Genomic DNA, 17,425 nt, shown 5'->3' on the forward strand with positions numbered 1-17,425 from the left:
CCCTGATTTCCCTTGATAGCCACGGTTGAGCCACCTTCCCTTTTTTATTTTTATGCCAGACAGGAATGTACAATTGTTGTAGTTCATCCATGCAGTCTCTAAATGTCTGCCATTGCCCATGCACAGTCAACCCCTTAAGTATCATTCGCCAATCCATCCCAGCCAATTCACGCCTCATACCTTCAAAGTTAGCCTTCTTTAAGTTCTGGACCATGGTCTCTGAATTAACTGTTTCATTCTCCATCCTAATGCAGAATTCCACCATATTATGGTCACTCTTCCCCAACGGGCCTCGCACAACGAGATTGCTAATTAATCCTCTCTCATTACATAACACCCAGTCTAAGATGGCCTCCCCCCTTGTTGGTTCCTCGACATATTGGTCTAAAAAACCATCCCTTATGCACTCCAGGAAATCCTCCTCCACCGTATTGCTTCCAGTTTGGTTAGCCCAATCTATGTGCATATTAAAGTCACCCATTATAACTGCTGCACCTTTATTGCATGCACCCCTAATTTCCTGTTTGATGCCCTCCCGAACATCACTACTACTGTTTGGAGGTCTGTACACAACTCCCACTAACGTTTTTTGCCCTTTGGTGTTCTGTAGCTCTACCCATATAGATTCCACATCAACCAAGCTAATGTCCTTCCTAACTATTGCCTTAATCTCCTCCTTAACCAGCAATGCTACCCCACCTCCTTTTCCTTTTATTCTATCCTTCCTGAATATTGAATACCCCTGGATGTTGAGTTCCCAGCCCTGATCATCCTGGAGCCACGTCTCCGTAATCCCAATCACATCATATTTGTTTAACATTTATTTGCACAGTTAATTCATCCACCTTATTGCGGATACTCCTTGCATTAAGACACAAAGCCTTTAGGCTTGTTTTTTTAACACCCTCTGTCCTTTTAGAATTTTGCTGTACAATGGTCCTTTTTGTTCTTTGCCTTGGGTTTCTCTGCCCTCCACTTTTCCTCATCTCCTTTCTGTCTTTTGCTTTTGCCTCCTTTTTGTTTCCCTCTATCTCCCTGCATTGGTTCCCATCCCCCTGCCATATTAGTTTAACTCCTCCCCAACAGCACTAGCAAACACTCCCCCGAGGACATTGGTTCCGATTCTGCCCAGGTGCAGACCGTCCGGATTGTACTGGTCCCACCTCCCCCAGAACCGGTTCCAATGCCCCAGGAATTTGAAGCCCTCCCTGCTGCACCATTGCTCAAGCCACGTATTCATCTGAGCTATCCTGCGATTCCTACTCTGACTAGCACGTGGCACTGGTAGCAATCCCGAGATTACTACTTTTGAGGTCCTACTTTTTAAATTTAGCTCCTAGCTCCTTAAATTCATTTCGTAGGACCTCATCCCTTTTTTTACCTATGTCATTGGTACCAACGTGCACCACGACAACTGGCTGTTCTCCCTCCCTTTTTAGAATGTCCTGCACCCGCTCCGAGACATCCTTGACCCTTGCACCAGGGAGGCAACATACCACACCCTATGTAGCAGGGGCCACTGATCAGCACTAGGAAACTCATTGATTCTTCTGCCCTCTCACCCTAACTCGAGTGCGGAGGTCAATTGCTGCATCCCATATGGTGCCTTAGCTGAAATTGGCTAATAGACCAGAGATTAAACCTGCTACTTATTCATTTATTATTTGGCTCAAAAGTAGGTGCCTTTACCCACTAAATCATGTGAATAGTGGCTAGTTTTTAAATACAGAAATAGGACAAATCACGAGGTACAGCTTTTAATAAATATAGTTCAGCTCTGCCCACAATTTAACAATTAATTACACATTTTACAACTATCCTGTAATATAGACTGGCTGTACTTAAAAATGTTACCAGCACCAAGGCCATACAGATCAACCATACTTGCTCTTCCCCTTCATTTTATGATCACTGACTTTACCACAGGATATTGCCCTAACTGGTTGTTTTAATCAATCTACTGATGCAAAATATAATGTTAGAATTCAAATCAAGTGACACAAATACATGCACCATCTCCCAGAACAGAAATCAAACAGGACAGCTACATTTCTCGATTTCCAAGACATGCGAGGCTGTGGTATCAGCAAGTCACCAATACTTGCATTTGCTTATAATTAAATCTCCTTCACAAAATGTGTAACACATCTGCTAAAAAAAAGTACCTGCTGGAACATAATGGGGATAAAACCATCAACATTTACATGTGCGGATACTTCTAATCATAGAATTTTATAGCACAGAAAGAGGCCATTTAGCCCATTGTGCCTGGGCTGGCTCTTTGAAAGAGCTGTCCAATTAGTCCCACTCCCCTGCTCTTTCACCACAGTCCTTCAATTTTCTCCCCTTCATTCCCTTCTGAAAGTTGCTATTGAATCTGCTTCCACTACCCTTTTAGGCAGTACATTCCAAAACTGAACAGCTCAGTGCACAAAAAATTCTCATCTCATTTCTGGCTCTTCAGCCAATTATCTTAAATCTGTATCAGTTACAGACCCTTCTGCTACTGCGATGTGTCTGTCCATTTCACCAGTCTGTTTACGTCTTCCAGAAATCAGCTACGATAGTCCTCTCATTTACTTTATCAAAACCCTTCATGACTTTGAACGCCTCTATTAAATCTCCCTTTACCTTCTCTCCTTAAGCAGAACAATCCCAGCTTCTCCAGTCTCACCAAGTAATTGAAGGCTCTCATCCCTGGTACCATTCTCATACATTACCTATGCACCCTCTCCAAGGCCTTCACATTCTTCCTAAACTGTGGTGCCTAGAATTGGGCAATACTGCAGCTGAGGTCTAACTAGTGATTTATAAAGGTTTAGCATAAATTCTTTGCTTTTGTACTCTAGGCCTCTATTTATAAAGTCAAGGATCCCGTATTGCCTATTTTAACAGCCTTCTCAACTTGCCCTGCCACCTTCAAAAGATTTTTGTACATACATCCCAGGTCTCTCAGTTCCTGCACCCCCTTTAAAATTGTACCATTTAGTTTATACTGCCTTTCCCCTTCCTTCCAACACTGTGCTGCGTTAAATTTTATCTACGATGTGTTGGTCCATTTCACCAGTCTGTCTATGTCCTCCTGAAGTCTGCTACTATATTCCTCACTGTTCACTACTTTTCAGAGTTTTGTCTCATCTGCAAACTTTGAAATTATGCTCTGGATACCCAAGTCCAGGTCTATATTTTTTTTTAAATATAACTCGACTTGTCGCAAAAACTCAAAAAATAGTTGAAGATACATACGTCTTTTATAAAAACTGGATTATCAATACATTAAACTGAGCATCTGCCTTGCAACTACATCAGCTAAATCCTGGATTAATTCTACTTCAAAATACCCAGTTTTCAAGCAAAGATCTTCACATTTCCACAGATCAAAAAAACAACAAATTCTGCAACAGATAAAGTTCTGTAAAATAAACTAACCTTGCAACAGATTTACTATACTTATGTCAATTATGACTACTAAAACTAATATATTGAAAAGTTTGTTTTACAAAGGAATATTTTCTGTTATTTAAGGTATGCGTATAATAAAGGTTCAGAACAGACATGCAATTATTAAGTGAGTAGTCACTTCTAATGTCAGATTCAGAATACACTTCTGTTGTAACATGTTTTACAATGATCAAGTGCAGTAGCTTCACAAACACCACACATGCAAATACATATTTTACACTAATTTATTTTCTTTCCCACTAAATTTTTTTTTTTTAAACTGCCAGCTCACCAGCTCAAGAGTTTAAGGGTCCATGTTTGCCTGTGTCTGCTCGCAATGTGACTATGAAGTAACTTACAGGAAATGTACTTGAGTTAGTGAGGACTGCCTGTCCCCTCAGAACTTGGACCTCACTGAATTGATGGCAACTAGCTGGAGCTTCAATTCTGATCTTGTGGTTAGACGTGAAGTACTTAACCATTTGAGCTAAAAGCCACACTGTTTTATTAGAAATGTTGTTGAACTCTTTGAAAATGGGCATATAAACATATTACCTGACAAATAATAAAGCAACCAACAACTTTCATGGATTCAAAGGCATTTATCATTGGAAAAGATGGCATAATCTAGTATTAGTAGAATCTGAAAAGACTCTACAACGTATTATAATAAAATGAGTTAATCTCTCACTAATGGGACTCAATGTCTGATAGAATACCAGTCCAGGTACCCAGTTGTCCATCCATTTTACAACAGACAAATGTTGATGCTTCTTAAAAAGCATTTTTCATCCAAATATTTAGTGCAAGTTACAAAACAGAATGACAATACAATATCTACATAATGAAACAGGAAATGGAAAACATTCATTCACATCTTAGAGAATGCAAACTTATGATAGCCAGTTATCAACACGTTTCTTAATTTCAATTAGATTTGCAACTACAAAATATTATTCAGTAGTGCTCTGGCAAATAAAAAGTAATCTAAAGCACTCAAATCTCTGTCGTGACATTCCCACAATACAAATTGCTGATCTGCAACTGGTCATCAAACACAGCACTGAGTGGAAGGTAAGGTACCTAACCAATTGGAGCAGGGATTCTCAGACTGCACTACAATTAACTCCTACTGACAGATCAGAGAAACACTGCAGAAGACCATTAACCGACCCATCCTTACTAAAAGGTGTTGAAAACAGTGCTCCAGGAGTACATACATTACGAATCTTAACAGATTTTTTTTTTTTAAATTGTAAAACTAGAAAACTCCACTCACATGTGTGGGTTCTGAAAGTGAACTCCTCCCGTTGGATTTAACGTAAGCCTTGTTGTTGTCTTGAAGGCTGGGTTGGCAAAATTCAACTTCAATGCTTTGCGTTTAACTGTTTTTAAAAAAAAAGAGAAATAAGGGAACAGAAAGATCTGTTAAATCATGCCATCCACTAGGTCCTAGATGCTGTGTTTTTGCTCAACAACTTGAGTAATTAATAATAATTAGAACACTCAAATATGTGGAGACCTCTCAAACTTATCACCCATATCTTGAAAAGCTTTTCAAGTCCAATTACAGATCTTTAAACCTTTACATTGTACCAAGCAGAAAGTGAATAAATGAAATACATTCATACTGTAACAGACAAATCCAATCACTCGGAATTTCCCATTAAACAAGGCTATATGCTCTTTTGCTTACAGAATATTGACAGCCGGACAGCTTTTTCAAAAAACACAAATATTTCAAGTTAGCAAAGAGATGCAAGTCAATCAAAAGATCTAACCTACAATACCCACCACCCTCAGTTTTACATCACAGACTCAAATTTCCATTGGTTACATAATTCATTGAAGGATTGCTTCACGGCACATGACTGTAAAGGAAGGAAATCCAAATACATCCGTATAATTCTATAATGAGTTCAAAGTATTTTCCTTAGAATTTGTGACGTTGTACATTTATCAATTGGAAGAAAATGAGGACTGCCTCTATAAATTTGTTTTAATTTTTGGGGGCCCTCTATTGCTGCCTTTTCTGTGACAGACTTCAGCAACAAATGTCTCATTACACACTTTGTGCAAGCTTCTGGGATTGCAAAAACAATATAATCCTGTATATTGTACAGCAAGGCATTCAATTATAATTTAGCAAACAGTTTTTCAAAGCTGGGAAGCAGCTGAGGACAACTCTTTTGTCATCAAAAACCAAACTTCTCACCCGGTACCCATCAGGGGATGGAAACTCCAGCTGAATTTTCTCCTCCCTGGTCAAGGGGCACTCAAGCTGATTGTAGCATTAATTCCACTACTCCAACAGAGCTTGGTTAACTATGCAGAGATTAGGAAATTAATCTGGACCTGATATGAATGGCTTAGTTCCTCGGAGCAAAAACCCGTGGCTGTTAGTTGCCAAGGACAATGTTGGCTACGGCAAGATTTTATTTTGTCTGAAAGACTTACATTTATATAACGCCTTTCACAACTACCAGATGTCTCAAAGCGCTTTACAGCCAAATACTTTTAGAGTGTTGTACTGTAATGTGGGAAACGCGGCAATGTGATAATGACCACATAATCTGTTTTTATTATGTTGACTGAGGATAAATACCTGGGATAACTCCCCTGCTCCCCTCATGTCACATAAGAAAGACGGCACCTCCAATAGTACAGCACTCCCTCAGCACTGCACTGGAGTGTCAGCCTAGATTTATGTGGGACTTGAACCCACAACCTTCTGACTCAGGAGTGTGCGCTACCCACTGAGGAAATGAGGCCAGTTTCAAATGAATTGGAAGAAAGACTTTCCACCACAAGGTGCAGAGACGAGTTACATTTTCGCTACACATGTTTATACATATCCACAAAATCCCACAGAAAAGAAAACAGACAGATGACTTCCCACTTGAAGGAACATGTTTATTTTTCCATTTGAAAAACAAGCCATGCATTACATTGACATTTTATTTCACCATTTCAAATCTAACAAACATGAGACACTGGGTTTGTTAATGAACTAGCAGCACACCACCCAATAGGAAACATTTGATCTTTCTGTCTGGATATCAGTGACAGTGCAGATAACAAAACTAGATATAATCACTGCCATTACATTATGGGGCTAGACACCCAGTTTACTGCAGTCATCTATTAATGAGTACCTGTATTTTTACCTTCAATGTCTGAATGCTGAGCTGAAACTAAACACCCACTGTTTTAAACTTGTCTGTGGCTACACTAAACTGAAAACTCCAGAATGCCAAGCTGGCAACAAAATCCAAATGCTTGCTGCAAACAAAAACGGACGCTGCCAAGTTACACTGAAAATATCCGGTTTCAGTGAAATTACTTCACAGCTATGCATTTCTTTATTCCAATGAAATCTGGTTTTTGTGAACTTGAATTATAGCACAATCAAATTCTGAGCAATTTGGGTCCATATAGTATGTCACTTCATTAGTAAAGGGAAAGACAAGTCTAGGAAGTGTGCATTTTAGTCAAAATCCTCCGCTTCCCTACTGTCCAATTCTATTTAACATTATTAGAAAATACCACCAATACTATTAGTTGCTGGGAGCTACTCAAGGTCAAGCCTCCCTCTCCCTGCTAGGCTATGACATCACAGGTGGGGTGTATCCTGAAACAGCACCATTGTAAAATGGGGGCTACAGCTTCAGACCAGCCCAAGACCCATTCCAGAACGCAAGTAAGTCAGGAAATGACACCACTGGTTGAGTACTCTACATCTCAGCCAGTAGCAGTTTCCTGGAATGCAATGGCAGCAGAGCAATTCTCCAGCCAACTCCAAGATTCCGCTGCAGCTATGGGACACCCAGGATTCTGCCTCAGATGACATCATGGAACAGCACAGCAAGGAATGAGGACTGAATTTGTATTCCTCCCAGTACCTGAGGAAATCTGTTTCTTTCTAACAAAGCAACATTTTGGTGAACACATTTTCCTCATTAAAAAAAGTGTGGAAAACAAGGCAATTCTGAGAGGAATTGGTTAGCATAGTGTGATGCACAATGAGTTGACAGTGGATTTTCAGGAGGGTTTAAAAGACTCAAAGAAACATGTTAAATAGGTGCAGGAGTAGGCCATTTGGCCCTTCGAGCCTGCACCACCATTCAATATGATTATGGTTGATCATGCAACTTCAGTATCCCATTCCTGCTTTCTCTCCATACCCCGTGATCGCTTTAGCCGTAAGGATCGAAGGAACTGGCCTCAACAACTTTCTGTGGTAGAGAATTCCACAGGTTTACAATTCTCTGAGTGAAGAAGTTTCTCCTCATCTCGGTCCTAAATGGCTTACTCCTTATCCTAAGACTATGACCCCTGGTATTGGACTTCCCAACAATGGGAACATTCTTCCTGCATCTAACCTATCCAATCCCATCAGAATTTTATATGGTTCTATGAGATCCCCTCTCATTCTTCTAAATTCCAGTGAATACAAGCCGAGTCGATCCAGCCTTTTGTCATATGTCAGTCCTGCCATCCCGGGAATCAGTCTGGTGAACCTTCGCTGCACTCCCTCAATAGCAAGAATGTCCTTCCTCAGATTAGGAGACCAAAACTGAACACAATATTCCAGGTGTGGCCTCACCAAGGCCCTGTACAATTGCAGTAAGACCTCCCCGCTCCTGTACTCCAATCCTCTCGCAATGAAGGCCAAGATGCCATTTGCCTTCACCACCTGCTGTACCTACATGCCAACTTTCAATGACTGATGTACCATGACACCCAGGTTTCATTGCACCTCCCCTTTTCCTAATCGGTCACCATTCAGATAATATTCTGCCTTCCTGTTTTTGCCACCAAAGTGGATAACCTCATTTGTTTACATTATACTGCATCTGCCATACATTTGTCCACTCACCTAACCTGTCCAAGTCACCCTGCAGCCTCCTAGCATCCTCCTCACAGCTCACACTGCCTAGTGTCATCTGCAAACTTGGGAGATATTAATTCAATTCCTTCGTTTAAATCATTAATGTATATTGCAAATAGTTGAGGTCCCAGCACTGAACCTTGCGGTACCCCACTAGTCACTGCCTGCCATTCTGAAAAGGATCTATTTATTCCTACTCTTTGCTTCCTGTCTGCCAACCAGTTCTCTATCCATTACCCCAATACCATGTGCTTTAATTTTGCACACTAATCGCTTGTGAGGGACCTTGTCAAAAGCCTTTTGAAAGTCCAAATACACATCCACTGGTTCTCCCTTGTCCACTCTACTAGTTACATCCTCAAAAAATTCTAGAAGATTTGTCAAGCATGATTTCCCTTTCATAAATCCATGCTGACTTGGACCGATCCCGTCACTGCTTTCCAAATGTGCTGCTATTACATCTTTAATAACTGTTTCCAACATTTTTCCCACTACCGATGTCAGGCTAATCGATCTATAATTCCGTTTTCTCTCCCTCCTTTTTTTAAAAAGTGGGGTTACATTAGCTCCCGTCCAATCCATGGGAACTGATCCAGAGTCTATAGGATGTTGGAAAATGACCAATACATCCACAATTCTAGAGCCACTTCCTTAAGTACTCTGGGATGCAGACCATCAGGCTCTGGGGATTTATCGGCCTTCAATCCCATCAATTTCCCGAACACAATTTCCTGATTAATAAGGATTTCCTTCAGTTCCTCCTTCTCGCTAGACCCTCGCTCCCCTAGCATTTCCGCAAGGTTATTTGTGTCTTCCTTAGTGAAGACAGAACCAAAGTATTTGTTCAATTGGTCTGTCATTTCTTTGTTCCCCATTATAAATTCACCTGATTCTGACTGCAAGGGACCTACATTTGTCTTCACTAATCTTGTTCTCTTCACATATCTATAGAAGCTTTTGCAGTCAGTTTTTATGTTCCCTGCAAGCTTACTCTCATACTCTATTTTCCCTCTCCTAATTAAACCCTTTGTCCTCCTCTGCTGAATTCTAAATTGCTCCCAGTCTTCAGGTTTGCTGCCTCTTCCTTGGATTTAACACTATCCCTAATTTCCCTTGTTAGCCATGGTTGAACCACCTTCCCTGTTTTATTTTTACGCCAGGCAGGGATGTACAATTGTTGAAGTTCATCCATGTGATCTTTAAATGTCTGCCATTGCCTATCCACCGTCAACCCTTTAAGTATCATTCGCCAGACTGTCCTAGCCAATTCACATCTCATACCATCGAAATTACCTTTCTTTAAGTTCAGGACCCTAATCTCGGAATTAACTGTGTCACTCTCCATCTTAATGAAGAATTCTACCATATTACGGTCACTGTTCCCCAAGGGGCCTCGCACAACCAGATTGCTAATTAATCCTCTCTCATTACACAAGATCAAGTCTAGGATGGCCTGCTCTCTAGTAGGTTCCTCGACATATTGGTCTAGAAAACCATCCCTTATACACTCCAGAAAATCCTCCTCCCACCATATTGCTACCAGTTTGATTAGCCCAATCTATATGTAAATTAAAGTCATCCATGATAACTGCTGTACTTTTATTGCACGCGTCCCTAATTTCCTGTTTGATGCCATCCTGAACCTCCCTACTACTCTTTGGTGGTCTGTACACAACTCCCACTAACGTTTACTGCCTTTTGGTGTTTCGCAGTTCTACCCATATAGAGTCAACATCATCCAAGCTAATGTCCTTCCTTACTATTGCGTTAATCTCTAATCAGTAACACTACCCCACCTCCATTTCCTTCCTGTCTATCCTTCCTGAATATTGAATGCACATGGATGTTGAGTTCCCAGCCTTGGTTACCCTGGAGCTATGTCTCCGCAATCCCAATGACACCATATCCGTTAACAGCTATCTGCGCAGTTAATTCATCCACCTCATTACGAATGCTCCTCGCATTGAGACACAGAGCTTTCAGGCTTGTTTTTTTTAAACACACTGTCCTTTTAGAATTACATTGTAATGTGGCCCTTTTTGATTTTTGCCCTTGATTTCTCGGCCTTCCATTCTTGTTTTTCTCCTTCCTACCTTTTGCTTCTGCCTCCTTTTTTACTTAACTCTGCCTCCCTGCGTAATTCCCATCCCCCGTCATATTAGTTTAAACCCTCCCCAACAGCACTAGCAAACACTCCGCCTAGGACATCTGTTCCGGTCCTGCCCAGGTGCAGACCGTCTGGTTTTTACTCGTGCCACCTCCCCCAGAACCGGTTCCAATATCCCAGGAATTTGAATCCCTCCCCCTTGCATCACTCCTCAAGCCACGTATTCATCTGAACTATCATGCTATTCCTACTCTGACTAGCACGTGGCACTCGTAGCAATCCTGAGATTACCACTTTTGAGGTCCTACTTTTTAATTTAACTCCTAGCTCCCTAAATTCTGCTTGTAGGACCTCATCCCGTTTTTTACCTATATCGTTGGTACCTATATGTACCACGACAGCTGGCTGTTCACCCTCTCCCTCCAATATGCCCTGCAGCAGCTCCAAGACATCCTTGACCCTTGCACCAGGGAGGCAACATACCATCCTGGAGTCTCGCTTGCAGCCGCAGAGATGTCGATCTATTCCCCTTACAATAGAATCCCCTATCACTATAGCTCTCCCACTCTTTTTCCTGCCCTCCTGTGCAGCAGAGCCACCCATGGTGCCATGAACTTGGCTGCTGCTGCCTTCCCCTGATGAGCCATCTCCCCCAACAGTACCCAAAACGGTATATCTGTTTTGGAGGGAGATGACCGCAGGGGACCCCTGCACTACCTTTTTTCCTCTACTCTTCCTGCTGGTCACCCATTCCCTATCTGTCTGTGTAACCTTTACCTGCGGTGTGGCCAACTCACTAAACGTGCTATTCACGACATCCTCAGCATCGCGGATGCTCCAGAGTGAATCCATGCACAGCTCCAGTGCCGCAATGCAGTCTGTCAGGAGCTGCAGCTGGACACACTTCCTGTACACATAGTAGTCAGGGACACCTCATAGCACAGGAGGAACATGACACGGGTTTGGACTCTCCTGCCATGACTTAATCCTTAAATTAACTTAATTTGGCAACAACTGATAAAAGAAAAAAGGAAAAGATAAAATACTCACCAATCCACCAGCCAATCACTTACCCACTTGGCTGTGATGTCACACCTCGATTTCTTTTTACTTCGTTTACTTTCTGCCCCTGCTGCAACTGGCTTCCTCCCGACTGCCGCTGCTCCAAGCAGCCGCCGCCCTTTGTAGTCCCACACCCGCTCCTCTCGCAATGCTGGCCTCCTCCCGACTGCCGCTGCTCCAAGCAGCCGCCGCCCTTTGTAGTCGCGCACCCGCTCCTCTCGCAATGCTGGCCTCCTCCCGACTGCCGCTGCTCCAAGCAGCCGCCGCCCTTTGTAGTCGCGCACCCGCTCCTCTCGCAATGTTGGCCTTCTCCCGACTGCTGCTGCTCCAAGCAGCCGCCGCCCTTTGTAGTCGCGCACCCGCTCCTCTCGCAATGTTGGCCTTCTCCCGACTGCCGCTGCTCCAAGCAGCCACCGCCCTTTGTAGTCGCGCACCCGCTCCTCTCGCAATGCTGGCCTCCTCCTGACTGCTGCTGCTCCAAGCAGCCGCCGCCCTTTGTAGTCGCGCACCCGCTCCTCTCGCAATGTTGGCCTTCTCCCGACTGCTGCTGCTCCAAGCAGCCGCCGCCCTTTGTCGTGCCGCACCCGCTCAGCTCTCGCGATGTTGACCTCCTCCCGACTGCTGCTGCTCCAAGCTGCCGCCGCCCTTTGTAGTCCCGCGCCTGCTTCTCTCTCGCGATGCTGGCCTCCTCCCGACTGCCGCTGCTCCAAGCTGCTGCCGCCGCCCTTTGTAGTCCCACGCGCGCTCCTCTCTCGCCACGGTTCAGGTACACTGTTGCCCTGAACATGTCATAGTTCTATGGCTCAGGCTCAGAGAATAGCTCTTGGTGTTTCCTGAAAAAAGCACTGAAATGCAAGACACCACCATCCTTTTGTGATCCCTGTTAAGACACAAAACAATGCCTTAAATTTCAGAGCAGAGACTTCAGTGAGATACATAAATAAAATGGCTATAAAATCCCAGTCTTTAACTCCGAAATTCATAACTAGAAATATTTATGTTTGGTATCTTCATTATTGGCAATATGTAGCTTTATCATCATGGGTACAATACTGCTGAATTTACACCAAGGCCCCAGGAGTACATTAATATTTCAAATCATCAAAGCTTCCCTGCACTGGGGAACATTTTAATACAGTTGGAAAGGCAAAAAAAAATTGATGTGATAGTAGGTTAATTAAGATGTTACTATTATACCGCAAATACTGAATGGTAATGCTTAATAATTAAGGTTTCAACTTGTATTTTGGTAAATATAAAACTGAGGCACGGATCAATGCCCACTTCTGGATACCATTAACAGTACAAAAGCTATACCCTTCCAATCATTTACCTGCTCGGAGGGGAAGTATCTTATATTTACTTGGTATGCCCAAGATAAGTGCATTCAGATTTGCTGGGATAGAACTTGCAGTTTAACAATCTTTGACATTGCATTAGTCCAGTTACAATAGTGTTAAATGTTCAGTTAATACACAATGTTGCATACTTTATTACAGCTTGCTTTTAAAACCCTTCCAAGAGGGCTACAAAAATGTAGCTAATAGTACCAAAGGTTTGAGGGAAAATGATAGATCCAATTTTCACCAAAAAAGGAATCAAAATAACATTATGCAAAAAAAGTGTTAGATTTGTGTATTTTTCTTTTCAAACTCAAAGCCAGCCAATTTAAACTAAAACTGCAGAGAAAGTTTTTTTTTTAAAAAGCTCAACTTTCAAAGTTAATTTTCAAATCATGCGTCACCCGAGGGTATCACTCAATCATCAAACTCCATTCAGAAGTGTTGTTTCAACAGCATACATCCTTCTACATTCATGTAAATTTGCCTTTCGCACTCCCTATTTTGGCAGTCTCTATAGACATCAACTCACATCACTCTCCAACAGTCCTGACTTTTATAATGCTCCTTGTGGAGAATTCACAAGTGTCTAAACCCAAGCAAACTGTTTCTTCTAATGTAAGCACAAAGTCTGTTAAATCTCGTGAAAATGTACATAAAATGCAGCAAAACTTTACCGGTTACTGCTCAAATATGGTGTCTGCTATTCAAATTCCAGTTTACTAATTAAAAGATACACATTAAAAAAAACAGAACTAAAGATTCTAGAAATTAGAAGGCTTAAAATGCCTGTAGCAGCAAACTCCCAAGACCAAGGGAAGCAAGTTCTTTTGTCATCTCACCCATTTTTTGTAGGAGAAACTGTTGAAAACCAGATACTATCAGGTCAACTTCCTTACAAAAGGTATGCTGGTATTTGAACCCCAATTGGAGTAGTGTAAACTAAGACAAAAGCAAAAGAACTTTTCTCCCCACTCAACCAACAATAATGGGAATCAGGATAGCTCAATCAGCAATTACACGTACACATTACACTTGGTTAATTTTAACTGCACGTGAAAGACTTACATTAATAAATTCGTCAAAACTTTTAACTGGAACCTTACAATTTACCTGTTGGTCCTGAACAGATTGTGCTAAATGAAAGTTTCCTCAAAGAATCTTCTATTACTACTCTCACCAAGGAGCAAAATATACCCAAGTCTTTGGGACCAAAAAGCCACAAGTCAAGATAGTATGTGTATTTATTGAATTGGGATCTTAACTTTGATAAAGATTGCCTGATAAAATGTTTTAATTCTAGCTTTAATTCAGGCAATAAAAAGTATTTAACGGAAAGGCTTCCGTCCAAGTAATTGGATAATTTGAGTAAGATTTAAAATGAGAATGTGGTGAGCAGTACATTATTTTATCCTGTTGAGCTAAAAGTTAAATAGTGGCTATTTTTTTTTAAAAACTGTGCTTTTGCGGACAGTAATAATAGTTTAATTAATGCTACACAAATCAGTTTATGTAGGACAATTCAAGAGCCACACACAACCTTACAAAGTTCAATCCCAATGCATTTCTAAAATCTTGCAACAGAAACTCTTCCTGACATTATCCGGTGCAGAACGCGAGACACATCTCAGTCAAACCAGACGTTGGAATTGAAGTCAACGTAAACAAAGAATTTCAGCTAATTAAAATAACTAATCGAGAACATGGGCTCCCGAATGGGTAGCAACAAGTCTGTAACCAAGGACAATTGACACTGCCAAACTAATTACATTGAAGATCGGGGTCGTGGATTCCTGCACAAGAACAGCACCAAAACAAATTTAAACATAGTCAATGGTTAATGACAGTCTCTAACTTCAACTTACCAACTCAATCTATGGACTCCAGTTACAACACAAATAACCTCAAATAGAAAGAACAGTCACAATTTTATTTTATTTTATTAAGAACAGTCACAAGGAATGTCATCTTTGGAACAGGTGTATTGGAAGACCACTGCAGAATCAGATCCAGAGAACCCAGATGTACTTGTATTAGTTGCCACTGTACTGATGCAGGAACATGATTAACTCCAGACACACCAGCAACAGAATTCACTAATAGCGTAATAATTCCTGTTTTATCAGCTTTCACCAGCTACTGCTACCTTGGTGTCCCAAGAAAAATAGCACAGACCAGTGCAAATATATTCAAGTGTACTGATAAACATTACTTGGGCTCAAATGGATGGTATTGACCTTGAAATATTCTGACGGTGGGTTCACTAACATGATTTTGAGATCCTTCCCTGGAGTATTCTTTCAACCCAGTACAGTATTACCATAACAGTATTGTAAGCATAAACTAGGTTGGAGGGGACACAAATATATTGCCTTTTGACTGTTCTGTGGCCATTAATCTGTGGAGATGGCAGACTCAACATGTCGCCAGGTTAGCACAAAAAAAATTTGCAAAGTCAGTTGACTTATTTTCAGCACGATGATTCAAACCCTAATTTTACGTATTATTCAGTGGTGAAATTCCTCTTAGTAAGGTGTGAAATAAATCAGTTAATCGCCATTAGACATCGATCTGCCGATCTGTAATCAAAATATAAACCAGCCAAAATAAGTCAATACATAAACAATTCACCAAGCAAGCACTGGTTAGATTAGAAATGTTTCTATTCAATTTCAAGAAATTTAGAACATTGCAAACAATTATTTGTATTGGCTTTAGATAAACTGTGTACACAAAGACTGTAAATGCAGACAATCGTCACAAGGTCTGTTTACATAAAGTCCAACCACTGAGCCATATACGGCTCACAATGGGCTAATCCATCGTGTTTTGTATCACAAATTGCGGGGGGGGGGGGGGGGGCCGGGGGAAAAGAGTGTAGAGGGAGGAACACAGACCTCACTGAAAGAGGCAGGAACTGTACTGACCACTACACGACAGCCAGAATTGGTAAAGTAGTAACCAAATTCCTGGAAAAATCACTTCAGTTCTTGCCTAACTGGTTAGTGAGAACCATATTGGGAGTTAATAAATTTTAGCCACGCATTTTATTTGAAAGTAAAGTTTTAATCAGTTGTCTGAATCTTTTAACCAATCGTTTCCTGTGAACTGTTGCGTTCCTTTGGCCAGGCATAAAATTTGGCTCAAACAAAATTTGAGTTAATCATCTCTGAAGAAGTTACTGCAGGTTAAATATTTTCTCTGATGCAACTGCCATTTTAAAAGTTACAACAGGTCATGTAGACAAAGCCCAAGTTGATCTAAATGTCAAAATCAGCATGCGGCAAATTCAATACAGTTAAAAGAAAACCTTTAGAAAAAACCAACTGTTGTTGATTGCAAGCCACTAGTCAGTATCCTGCATAGATGTACCTCACACCCATTTAGCAGTGATTCACAAAGAACTGCTGCCTGAAGTTTAGGCAGTACAGTAGTCAGCATTATGCTCAAGCCTGAAGTCATCACCTCCATCACCAGAACACAATCTTTCAAACCCAGTCTTACTTAAGGAGAGAAAGACAGAAGACAATAGAGCAAGAAATAGAAACCCTTCACCAGCTATTACCATTTTATTTCAAAAATAAATTGGATAATTGCATAAATGATATTAGAAGTCTTCATATAATAAGCTCACTAGGACTAGACCAAATTAAATTTCTAAAATCAAGCTGCTATGGCATGATATGCACAATGCTTCAAACTCTATGAACATAAAAACTTATTTATCGGCATCGACTGGAAATATAACAGGAAACTGACAGCTGTCATACTCTATTGTTTTGCAAGCCAATAGTAATATGCTGTTTACAATTAATATGGACTAGTGAAATGATCAATAGGGCAATTGCCACCTAACCCATCCGGCGAAAAACAACAAGACCAAGAGGGCTGGCCCGTCTTACACCCCACCGGGAGGGTTCGGTGAAAACTAGCCCTATATATTTTTATATTTATTCTGCAATAAAAAGTGCAAAAGATTTGCATTTAGAACCATATGAAATTGTGATCAACCTACATATTTTCTGGCTGATCAGAATACCTGTAAACTATTGCCACTGTAAACTGGCAAGATTTGAGAAATTATTTTGCATTTAACTTTCGGCACAATTACACTAATAGATGCAAAACTTCTAGGGTATAATGTGGCAAATCATTTTATATTGCGCAATTTTAATAATCAGAACAGAAGTGAAGAGTGATGCGTGGGGGCAGGGGGGCAAGGTTTTAATCAACAAAAACTTTGGCCTGGAGTCTCTCCCTAAGGCATTAGATCCAAAAATGCGCCCCATTTTGCCGATGACCATATGCTCAATTATCCGCCCAATCTCATTAAAATATGCTTGAACATAAAATGGGCGTAAATCAGAGCAAACAATCGGAAGTCAAGCAAAGCACCGAACCAACACCATATATATATATATTTTTTTTTAAGTATAAAAATTAAAGTTTCAACTCATTTAGCCATCATTCAGGCTCAGCATGTTTAGGAACCTGCAATCGGGGAAGCTTTTCAATTTTTAAATGAGTTATACATATACAATAAAAAAATCTATTGAAAGAAACAAAACAGAGGGCCGGTCTCAA

The 17,425-nt window shown here is 41.0% G+C and overlaps 1 protein-coding gene across 2 annotated transcripts in view; it reads right to left on the reverse strand.

Annotated features, from left to right (window-relative positions):
- map2k4a (mitogen-activated protein kinase kinase 4a) overlaps positions 1–17,425 on the reverse strand; it is a 152,773-nt gene that overhangs the window by 82,089 nt on the left and 53,259 nt on the right. For both annotated transcript variants that reach the window (XM_070857545.1, XM_070857546.1), the window contains exon 3: positions 4,721–4,826. In XM_070857545.1, coding sequence (XP_070713646.1) covers positions 4,721–4,826 — 106 coding nt within the window. The remainder of the gene's footprint in view (positions 1–4,720; positions 4,827–17,425) is intronic.

This window comes from Pristiophorus japonicus, chromosome 16, assembly GCF_044704955.1.
Source record: "Pristiophorus japonicus isolate sPriJap1 chromosome 16, sPriJap1.hap1, whole genome shotgun sequence".
Taxonomy (NCBI): Eukaryota; Metazoa; Chordata; class Chondrichthyes; family Pristiophoridae; genus Pristiophorus; species Pristiophorus japonicus.